This window comes from Diceros bicornis, chromosome 39, assembly GCF_020826845.1.
Source record: "Diceros bicornis minor isolate mBicDic1 chromosome 39, mDicBic1.mat.cur, whole genome shotgun sequence".
In the NCBI taxonomy this organism is placed as follows: domain Eukaryota; kingdom Metazoa; phylum Chordata; class Mammalia; order Perissodactyla; family Rhinocerotidae; genus Diceros; species Diceros bicornis.
In genome coordinates, this window is record NC_080778.1 from 10,112,916 (window position 1) to 10,124,927 (window position 12,012).

The window sequence follows — 12,012 nt, forward strand, 5'->3', positions numbered from 1 at the left end:
GTGCACTTAACCACTTGCGCCACTGGGCCGGACCTACCTTTGCTCATTTTTTGATTGTTCATTTTTTTTTGTTGAGTTATATGAGTTCTTATGTATCTGATCCTTGTCAGATATATGATTTGCAAATATTTTCTCCCAGTTAGGGGTTCGCTTTTCATTTTGTTGATGGTTTCCTTTGCCATGCAGAAGCTTTTTAGTCTGATGTAGTCTATGAACAGACATTTTTCCAAAGAAGATATACAGATGGCCAACAGGCACATGAAAAGATGTTCAATACTACTAATTATTAGGGAAATGCAAATCAAAACTACAATGAGATATCACCTCACACCTGTCAGAATGGCTATAATTAACAAGATAACGAAATAACAAGTGTTGGAGAGGATGTGGAGAAAAGGGAACCCTCGTATACTGCTGTGGTGGGAATGCAATCTGGTGCAGTCACTGTGGAAAACAGGATGGAGATTTCCCGAAAAATTAAAAATAGAAAGAAAAAAGAAAAAAAAAACGAAACCAAAATAAAAACTGAATAAAAAATTAAAAATAGATATACCATATGATCCAGCTATTCCACTACTGGGTATTTATCCAAAGAATGTGGAGTCACTAATTCAAAGCGATTTACACACCCCTATGTTCATTGCAGCATTATTCACAACAGCCAAGATGCGGAAGCAACCCAAGTGCTCATCAATGGATGAATGGATAAAGAAGATGTAGTATGTATACACAATGGAATACTACTCAGCCACAAAAAAGACAAAATTCTGCCATTTGTGACAACATGGATGGACCTTGAGGGCATTATGCTAAATGAAATAACTCAGACAGAGAAAGACAAATACCCTATGATTTTGCTCATATGTGGAAGATAAATGAACACATAGATAAGGAGAACAGATTGGTGGTTACCAGAGGGGAAGGGGCTAGGGGGAGAACGAACAGGGTAAAGGGGCACATATGTATGGTGACAGACAAAAACTAGACTGTTGGTGGTGAACACAATGCAGGCTATACAGAAGCTGAAATATAATACGGTACACCTGAAATTTATACAATGTTATAAGCCAATATGATGACCTCAATAAAATAATTGGGAAAAAAAAAGAAAGAAAGAAAGTATGAACTTTGGGTTCTAATCCTGACTCTTTTACTTATTAACTGTGTGACCAGGGCAAACTGGGTTAGCCTCAATGAGCTCATTAACTGTCGCCTGGAGTCAACGATACGGACCCTAGCCGTGAAATAAAGATAAATGTATGTAAACCCTGCAGTGCAGTCCCTAGCACATGGTAGGGGTTCAGTAATACTATTATCAGGCTACCCTTGGCCTGGCTTTGGCTTACCAGAAGTCCGAAGGTCAGTTCACTGAGAAAGAAAGGTCACTCCCGGCAGTGGTCGGAGGGGCACTGGCCCTACACCTCACCAGCACTCATAACCCGCCTTCCCGAAGGACCTCAGCGGTCCGCCAGGGCGCGCCCAGACCGCTCAGGGAAACAAGTGCCTTTCCCCTGGAGAGGTCGCTGGCCCACGCGGCTGCCCAAACACCGCCCCAGAGGGTGGGGAGGAGGCGCCCGGGGCGCCGACCCAGCCCCGCCCCCGCCGGGCAGGACCTCCCCCGGGCCCCGCAGGGCAGCGCTGCCGCGGGGCGGGGCTGCGGACCGTACCATCTCACCCGGGGTGGGGGAGCGCGGCCTCCCCTTTGGCCACACGCCTGAATGCACGGCAGGTGGGTGTCACGGGTCCCGTAGCCTGCTGAGGAAGGTCCTTAGATCCCCTCTTCTCGCGTCCCCGGGGCCCAGGGCATAGGCCGGGCGACGGGAAGGGCAGACGCCGGGACCCCGCGCCCCCCGAGTGGGAGCGGCGGGCGCAGGGGGCGGAGCCCGCGGGGCCGGTGGTGCCCTTGAAGAGCGGCCGGGACGCGCGTCTACTCCGGGCGGTCTGCGCGGCGCGGCGGCTCGTTCTTGGAGCGGTTCGTGGTCGGTGACGCTCACCATGTTGTGCCGGGCGGCGTGCAGGTGAGGCGCCGGGCCGGCGGAGCGGCGGGGACGCGGTCACGGCCCCAAGGGCGAAGGGGCTTGGGCAGCGGGCGGGCCGGGGCCTCCACCGTCTCCGCACTCCGTCCCCGCTCAGCGGCTCCCGGGCGGGGGACGCGCCGGACAGCCCGGCCTGAGGGCGGGTGTCCGCCGAGCGCGTCCAGGTGCGCCTGGGGCGCAGGAGGGCAGCGTTAATTTAGTGCTTCAAAGAACGTGGAAGAGCCAACGCTACAGAAATGTCCGGCTGAGCGGGTTCTTCCGCAGCCTAGTGTGCGTAAACAGGTGCGCGCGGTCAAGGGAACGGCCCGCGTGAGCGGCTCGGTCTGTGCATGCTCTCTTTCCAGCACGAGCAGGAAGCTGGTGCCAGCTCTGGGGTCTCTGGCTTCCCGGCAGAAGCACACCCTCCCCGACTTGCAGTATGATTATGGCGCCCTGGAGCCCTACATCAACGCCCAGATCATGCAGCTGCACCACAGCAAGCACCACGCGGCCTATGTGAACAACCTGAATGTCACCGAGGAGAAGTATCAGGAGGCGCTGGCCAAGGGTAGGTGCCCAGCTGCCGGGCTTTGAGAAACTGGCTAACGGGGAAACGTGACGGGGGGCGTGTCTCCTCAAGGAAATGCGTCTCTAGTCAGTAGAACCATTTCACGTGTTCTTGTTGACTTACCGGCTTCTATTTATTTACTTTTACTTAGAAGTCAGTATAATACAATGCGGAGATACTGTTTGTTTGTTTTTTTAAAGGGCTCAGTTGACAAAACCAGTAGCTGTGGATTTTTTGTGTTTTTTGTCTGGGGGTGTGTGTGGGAGTACCATGTGTTAATGTCTCTATACAAAATAGTATTACACTTTTCAACTATTAGTTAATCAGTGGTTTGCACGAGGAAAATAAGTCGTGTTTCCAGACTACATGTATTGCTTTGTAAGCTACACAGTTAAAAAAAAAGTCTTTCTTAAAAAAATATTTTTATTGAGTCGCAGTCCTATGAAATTTGTTGCATAAATATTAAGACAGTGACATCTTGTTGACTGGGGGCATCTAGTGGAAAAATGTAGAATTTCAGCCTGATTGTGTATAAGGTAATTGGCTCAACAAAGGAAGTGGAAGTTACGACATTCTGGAAGATTTGCTTGTGCAATCAGAGGAACCTTGAGTACGGGAAAAGTTTTGATGATTTAGGAAATAAATCCGAGAAGGATGTGGTAATGAGAGGCTAGGGAATATGCCGGTTGTGAAAGTGTTTCCTACGTGACAGCGTCTGACACCCATGAATTGTTGTTGTCAATATTTTAAAGACAGCTTAACTTGAGTCCTCTTGCACAATCGAAGCTTTGCTTGTTTAATGAAAACCACTGAAAAAAAAAGCTTTACGTGATATTGTACTAAATTGCCTGTAAATTAATAAGCACCTGCAGAGCTTTCTTTTATTTAAAAAATTATATTTAAAAATTATTAAAGAGTTAAATTTTCATGTTTGAGAATTTGGGAGAAAAGAGGTATATAAGTAAAATAACATCAGTCTTATCACTGGTAAGTAACATAAATACTTTTCAAACAAAAGTGTTTAACTTTCATTGTATTTAACAGAGGAAAAAAACTGAAATGAAACCGAATAAAATGTTGAACTTCAGAAAAGTGTCTTCAAAGCAGATATTAAGCCCCCGAAATGTCTATTAAAATTTAAAAATTATTAAGTAAACTTTAAGAGGTTATTAAACTATTTCTCAGTGAGCATGTTTCTTTCCCATCAGAAAAATTTAGTTGCTGTTGATTTATTAGAAAGCAGTATAAAACCTATGTTTATTTTTAGGGTGACTCTCCAGGAAAAATTAATAAGGGAGACACTGATCTGTAAGGAAATTATTTTGTAAACATAACAGAAAGTTGGCATCAGAAAAAACCCTCAAAGATTATCTGTGTATTCAGGTATCACTAGATCTTCTCCTTTCTGAATTGCTGGACAGCTAGAGGTTTGGCCTGGTTGCTTCAGAAAGCAACATTTCTTCCGTGTGTTCTCAGCGTAGGCCCTAAGAACAAAAGTAGAGAACTTTTTCTATCATGTAAGCTCCGTAAGAGCAGACCTCTCAGTGGTTCTTGCTGTTCTTTACTTTGCCTCTTGTATCTTGTCAATAATAAGCACTCAATATTTATTGAACGAGGGAATTCCCATTTTTCCTAATAGTTCAGTTAATTTGTAGCTTCTTAAAGGCATAGAAAAAAATATTTTGCTTTCCTTGCTTGTTTAGTAAGGTAGAAAAAAATTTTTCAAACATAGCATTTTTTTTTTGTTGAGTATAGATACCAGGGAATTAATTTTTTTTGTGTAAAAACTACATTCAATATATTCAATTATCTAGTCAATCAACAGACATTCATTGAATGCCTCCTACGTATGGGGCAATGTATTGGGCCCTGGGGACAGAGGAGTGCACAAAAGTCCTTGTCCTCCCTGGAGGTTTCATTCTAGTGGGAGACAGATGAACAAGTAAAAATGTAGTATGCCAGGGGTTGTAAGTCCTATCAAGAATAACAGAGTAGGGGAAGTGGTCTGGAAGGGATGGGGGGAAATTGCCCATTTTATATTGTGGTTAGAGGAGGCTTCACTGATGAGGTTGACATTTCAGTAGAGACTTGAAGGAGAAATGAGGGAATGAACCATGAGGCCAAATCCGGGAAGAATGTTCCAGCACAGGCCACAGTAGTAGTGGGGGCCCTAAGCTGGGAGCATGCTGAGCTTCTCATGTAAGTGCAGGGAGGCCACCATGGCTGGAGCTGGGCCAGTGAGGGGGTGCAGAGGGTCAGATGATGTGCATCTCTGCAGCCCATTGTAAGGACTTGGGGTTCACTCTGAGTGAGAAGAGCAGCCTCTGGAGGGGCTTGACTAGAGGAGGGCCATGATCAGTTTGGGGTCTAGAGGAGCCGTCTGGCCGCTGTGTTGAGAATAGACTTGGGGGGGCAGGTGTGGAAACAGGAGACCAGTGAGAGACTGGCGCGATGCTGCTGCACCAGAGGGAGGAAGAGGGGATGTGTTTTCAAGGTCGAGCTGGCTTTGCTGGTGGATATGCTGGTGGGTTGGATGTGGGGTGTGAGAGGAAGGGAGTCAAAAATGACCAACTTATCAAAAATGTCCTGAGAAAACAGCTGGCGGTTACTGAGATGGGGAAGGCTAAAGGAGGAGTAAGTTGGGGGTGAACATCAGGAGTTCAATTCTGAATATATTGAGTTTCTTGTTAATGTAACATTGAAATATTTCCCAATGAATAGTTGTCTATCTAGATAACGGGAGTTGAAAATTTTCCATTTAGTCTGTACATGGAACCGTACATTTTAGCATTCTGTTATTTCCTTTGTTCTCTTTCTTATTTCATTTATTAAATCTTTTCTATGCAAGAAAACTCGGAGTTCTTTGACGCTCAGGAGTGAATTTTCTACCAGCATTGCCACCCAGCTGGGCCTCTCACTAGTTGTTGAGCACATTGTTAATTGAACTGAAAATCCACTGGGACAATTAGTTTTGAGAAGGTCTTTTTTTAATAGAATCCTGAAATTGTGGAATTTTAGGACCAATGGGATGTTACAGATAAGCCGGTCCAATTACAGATAAGCCGGTCCAATTATCTAACATTTTACAAAGAAAAAAAATAGTGTATAAAATGGTTGAAAAAGTAAGAATTTAAAAAAACGTGTTTGCATTTTAACATTTCAGGTGATGTTACAGCTCAGATAGCTCTTCAGCCCGCCCTGAAATTCAATGGTGGAGGCCATATCAATCATACCATTTTCTGGACAAACCTGAGCCCTAATGGTGGTGGAGAACCCAAAGGTTGGTATATATTGGTGCAAGCCTAGCTGCATGTTGTGCACGAGAGGAATGACTATTGATTTTCTTAAGTTGCCTTAATTCATCCTGAGGTCTCATAATGGCCTGTTTTTCATAGCAAGGAGTACAGCAAAGTTGTAACTTGCAAAGGGACATAGATAAGAATGGAGAATACATTCAGGGAGTTATGCCATCAGATTTTATACACGCGTGCACGTAATATCACATATGGTGTCACCTTTTGGTTGACGTGTACTGTACATTAGAGAAAGCCTGGGAAACTTAGTTTTCAGAAAGGACGAGCTTTCCCTTACTACCTCTCGGGCCTGGGGAGATACTTAACCATTCTGTACCTCACCTTCTTCACCTCTATGATACGGGGGTAATAATAGGGCTGTTTTGAGAGTTAAATAAGTTATTATATGTAAAGTGCTTGGAATAGTGCCGTTTGCTATTATTTTACTACACTTCCTGATAAAAAGTCAGTTGTCCAGAAAATTAGGTTTTCCAGGACAACTTCGGGTGATGAGGAGGTGTAGAGCCGAAGGTCTTGTTCACCGTCCTTGCTTACTTGACTTCCTGTGTGGTGTGCAGAGGCCCAGGTGGCTTTGATTATCCCCCTCAGCCCGGGGAAGATAGGGGGCATAAATCTAGCTCGCCTCTCTTGGTTCTGGGCTTCTGGCATGTATGAAGTTTCTGTGTTTTGTTTGTTTTTAATCGAGTTGTAGAAGGCATCTTGTGCACTTGAAATGAGCAGTTTCATTTGGGGGTAAAGATGAACGAGGGAGTCAGTATGGGAAGCTGGACAGTTTATTTTTTCTGAGTTAGATCTTCAGACCATGACTTAATACTTTTGAGGTTTTGTGAGTTATCAGAATCTCAGGAGGTACCCGTGTTCAGCCAGCAGGTTTTGGTACTCTCTGCCATTTTATGTTATCTGTCCCACTTTATTCCATTATTTCTGCTCGTAATGGATGATTACTTTAAACCAGTTAGAATCAGAGAAATAGTATTTTTGGCCTAGTTGGTTTAGTTGATGTGCTAATCTAGAATGATATTCTATATTGCTACAGAATAAAAGGGCTTATCTCTTAAAGTGTACCCTTAGTTCAGTAATAGAAATCACTCTTTTAAAAATGATATAATTGAGGTAGGAAAGATTTAGGCTGCCTTAGAGAAAAACCAAATAACAGCCATAACATTTTACTCCCAAATTGAGACAGAGTAGATAAGGCAGAAGTCAAAGTAAATTTTCTATTGAGGGAAAAAGAAAGCTAATGGAAAATATTATTTCTTTCCTGATAGAAATAGCCCAATGAGGGAAGAAAACCCTGTTTACACACTTCAGTAACAAACATGTGAATTAAAATTGTGAGACCTTATGACACTATGTAGCACAGTGTTATGTAGGCACACTGGGTTATCTTATGTCTTCTATGTGACATTGTTTCGTATCTTGGGCCATATGACAAGAATATTTTAATATACGTAATAAAATATTTTATTGTATGGTTGCAGTCTGTTCACTTGTGGGTATTCTTTGGATTTTTTTTTTTAATAGGGGAATTGCTGGAAGCCATCAAACGTGACTTTGGTTCCTTCGAAAAGTTCAAGGAGAAGTTGACCGCTGTATCTGCTGGCGTCCAAGGCTCAGGTTGGGGCTGGCTTGGTTTCAATAAGGAACAGGGACGCCTACAGATTGTTGCTTGTCCTAACCAGGATCCCCTGCAAGGAACAACAGGTGAGATTTGAAAATTGTTACACACTCATTCGGGAGAGATGGTTCACTAGAAAGCATTTAACTTGAAGTGAGAAAAACTAGTGGTGTTTAAACCTATCCTGAGCATGTACTAATTTGAGCAGATCTTACAGATGATACTCAGTCTTGTGAAAGCAAAAAATGCTTTAATAGTCCTTGATATTTTGAAATCTTAAATCTTATCCAAAATAAGCACATGTAATTTTTTTTTTTTTTTTTGTGAGGAAGATCAGCCCTGAGCTAACATCCATGCTAATCCTCCTCTTTTTGCTGAGGAAGACCGGCTCTGAGCTAACATCTATTGCCAGTCCTCCTCCTTTTTTTTTTTTTTTCCTCCAAATCCCCAGTAGATAGTTGTATGTCATAGTTGCACATCCTTCTAGTTGCTGTACGTGGGACGCGGCCTCAGCATGGCCAGAGAAGCGGTGCGTCGGTGCGCGCCCGGGATCTGAACCTGGGCTGTCAGTAGCGGAGCACAAACACTTAACTGCTAAGCCACGGGGCTGGCCCCTAATTTTAAAGATATGTTAACAAAAAATGTTTTAAACAAACTCTGCTTTATCTGACAGAGTTCGTATCAACTTACAGAATTATATGCACTGAAATGAGATAACCTGTAAGAGCGAAGAAAAGACATGTAAGCTGAGTCTGACTTCAGACCTTGATCTCTTGCCCCCTCTGCTGGGCACTTGTGGTCAAATTGGAACTAGAGTTCAGGTTTCCAGACTTCTGCCTTTCCCGGGGTTTTTGGTATATGAAAATACTTGGCATAGAAGCTCCAGGCTGGGTTCACCAAATTCTTTGTTTTTGGTGAGGAAGATTGGCCTTGAGCTAACATCTGTTACCAATCTTCCTCTTTTTGCTTGAGGAGGATTGTTGCTGAGCCAGCATCTGTGCCAGTCTTCCTCTATTTTGTATGTGGGACGCCGCCACAGCATGGCTTGACGAGAGGTGTGTAGGTCCACGCCTAGGATCTGAACCCAAGAACCCCAGGCCACGGAAGTGTAGCGTGTGAACTTAACCACTACACCACCAGGCCAGCCCCCACCAAATCCTTTTTCATGTCGAACCAGATTGAATTAGAAGATCTTTAGGAAATAGAGTCGTGAGTCATCCAGTGGTTAGCTGGAACTCTGGTCTTCAATGTCACAAACCTCTAGTGACACCTTAACATCAAACAACAGTAGTTCTCAGCCACTTTTTCTGCCTCTACACATGTCAGAAGACTGGGTTACAGACCCACTTCCCTGGATATGCTCAGATTTTGCCAGAATCTAAACAGCTTTCTTAGGAAAGTGAGATGCCACAGAATTTGTAAAAGCCACAGAAGATTTGTGAGCCCTGCCTGCTGTAGACAGTCAGGTGTGTCGGTGAAGGCACCTACCTGGAAAGGCTGTGATTTCTAGGTGAGTCCTAGCTATACCTCCTCCTCTCCCACTTGAAGAAAGCCCATTGGAATGAAGATAGTGCCAACTTATTTGTGGGAAAAATTGTTTATAAATTTCACTACCTTAGTTATTAATAATAAGTTATTAGTGGCATACCTCACAGCTGATCAAGACATACTGGTTGAGGCTTGTTTTCCTAGAGGAGAGCTATCATTTAGTTGAGAGTTTTTCTAAATGAACGTTTTATAGATACAACTAATTCTTCATTTACACTGTTTAATTTTTGAAAACTATTTTTTTCTATAGTCCTATTTAGTTTTCCTTGTTAATTTTTTCTTTCTGTTAGTGTTTCATAAGTGCATCGTATTCTCTAAGACTAACATTGGCCTTGGGGAGCAGAGCAGGTTTCTCATAAACCCCTCTGAGTGCTCAGGGCCTGGAAGGTCCTCGACCACCCCCACCAACGTAGCACCCTGTGAGACCCCCAGTGAGGAGGACTGAGAATTGGCTCTTGGATGAATCTGTTGGTGTTTTAAGAACAGCTAGTAAAATACTATAGTTAATTGATTTTCCCAAGTCTGTTTTAATTATTTTTACTACTTATCACATTTTCTTCCAAAGAGTGAAGTTTAAAATCTTTTTATAGGAATACTTACTCTTGTGCCAATTTCCTATTTATATAAGAAACTGAAAAATGGATGAGAATGTTGTAAAGGGTAATTTCGTGTGCATAAAATAAAGTTTAAATTGAGAAGATGCAGTGTTTTAGATTGAAATTCATGGTTTTTGCTTTTTTCCCTTCTTTCCGATAGGTCTTGTACCCCTGCTGGGGATTGATGTGTGGGAGCACGCTTATTACCTTCAGTATAAAAACGTCAGACCTGATTATCTGAAAGCTATTTGGAATGTAATCAACTGGGAGAATGTAACCGAGAGATACGTGGCTTGCAAAAAGTAAAACGTTATCATTACACTCAGCACATTAAGCAATTTACGACTATTTTTGTAGTAGTACGAAGTACCACAGTGTGCCAGTAAGCTGCTCTAGGATAGCATTTCTGATTGTTGCTTATTCAAATATTTGATAAACGTAATGCTATGAATAATTTCTTGTTTTAAAATTTTGTTATTGGGCAACTGTTTGAAAATATTAAATGCTTTGTATGATTCGGTCTTTTCATTGAACATTTTCTTCAGAGAGCTAAAATAGCTAAGAGGTTTTAATTGTCATCATAAAACCATCAAAAGTGTCCCATCCCTATTCTGCGAGGGCCTCTAGGGAAGCGTTTCTAATTCTGTTCTATTGCAGTTATAGAAAATCTAGTCTTTTGCCCCAGTTGTTTAACAACAAAATATTAAATTTATTTCTCAGGGGAAATAGTCAGTTTTCTATTGAAAATTGCTCTTTTTGTAGGTATTCCTCTATCTAGTAGTACTTCTGGCAGGTATCATCCAGTGGTCTTTAATTGTTTGTGGTCACATTTTGTCTTTTTAAAATGTGTAACTTGATTGCTAACTGAGAATGCTTTATTATGAGAAGGAAATAGTTGTGCATCTGAATTTTCCTGTAGGGAGAAATACAAAGACTTTATGTGAAATTTTGTCCTCAAAGAAGTATGTATTGTACAGGTTCTCAGCATGGACAAGTTAGGGCCAAGCTGATAAAATCAATGATGGGGGGAGGTCACGGATCGTTCTGGTTGGGCACTAGGTCAGGTGCTGCCTTCACCGGAAGAGACAAAGTCGTTTCTGGAGGAGGTCAGCAGCGTGCCTGCCTCAGGACGGAAGGAAGAATGCCTGCCTCATTTATTTCCAAAGACTTGTTTTTGAGTTATTCTGTCCTATTTGATGTTTTTCTTTTCTTTTAAAAAATGTACAGTGACTGTAGGAGCTTTATATTTAGTTTTTTCAATAAAGGGGAAACCAGACCCACAATACAGTGACTCAGCACGTCACGTTATGTTCCTGTTTCATTTTTGCAGATGGAGCTGTTTACAGGTGGAGGGATCCTTTCTGTGTTTGGCTTAATGTTGTCATGCATTTCCCAGGTTGCATCATCTTCCTCATTGTCTTTAATGGCTGTATACTATTTTATCAGTTAGACTTTTCCTAATTTACTATTGTATTACTGAATATCTCATTTGTTTCTAATTGTTATTTACTACAAATAACGCTGTGGTCTGCAGCCCACATAGGTTTTCCCTTCTACTGGATTATTTTCTCCATATAGGTTTTTTCTTAAACTTATTTAGTAACAGGATGTTTTCCCAAGTTTATTTTTCTATTTTTTCCCCCAACTTTATTTTTCTATTTTTTTCATGGAAAAATGGAGTAATTTAGCAGTTTCAATATTGAAGACTGAAGTTTTTAAAAAAAATTATATTCAAGGCACTTTTAGAATTCAATTAGGAAAGGATTTAGGTTTTCTGAGTTGTCAGACAGTGTTGATGAGACTAGTGATAACTCTGCATGTGTGTTTATGCTTGTGGATTGAAAACACTTCGGAGACTCTGATTGCCATCCGTGATGTCCCACAGTAAGGTGACTTACAAGGAGTAATGTGGTTACTGCTTACCTACGTAAATAAGGCAGTGACCTCTGTTTACATAGACCATCTAGACAATAGGAACTTTTTGAAAGGTGGGCTTTTGAATACAAGTAGTCTACTAGATCCTGGTTTGTACTGAACTGACAAAGATATACAGGGACTACTGATTTATATAAAGCTTTTAGGCTCTTACTAAGCTTTAAGATTCCAAAAAAATTTAAGGTTGAAATTTCTATGGGGCCCTATTTTTGCTTTGACTTGATGTTGAGGGAATGAGGGAAAGCAGTGTCCTTCACTAAGATTTTGGTTTTTCCTCCCTGTTGGATAGATTTTAAGACACTAAGATAATTTACAGAGTAAAGATTTTAATTTACAGAGTAAAGATTTTAATCATTCAGTGGATAGTGAGAATTTAAGATTCTGTTTAGCCCCGTTTTTCATAATAGAAAAGAAACAG

The 12,012-nt window shown here is 42.0% G+C and overlaps 1 protein-coding gene across 1 annotated transcript; it reads left to right on the top strand.

Moving 5' to 3' along the window:
* The first annotated feature begins 1,827 nt into the window (after nt 1-1,827).
* On the top strand, nt 1,828-10,179 carry SOD2 (superoxide dismutase 2). The gene is made up of 5 exons (XM_058534058.1): nt 1,828-2,018; nt 2,381-2,583; nt 5,747-5,863; nt 7,422-7,601; nt 9,820-10,179. Exons 1-5 carry the CDS (start codon nt 1,996-1,998, stop codon nt 9,963-9,965), a joined length of 669 nt encoding a protein of 222 aa, XP_058390041.1. The 5' UTR covers nt 1,828-1,995; the 3' UTR covers nt 9,966-10,179.
* Nucleotides 10,180-12,012: the final 1,833 nt, after the last annotated feature.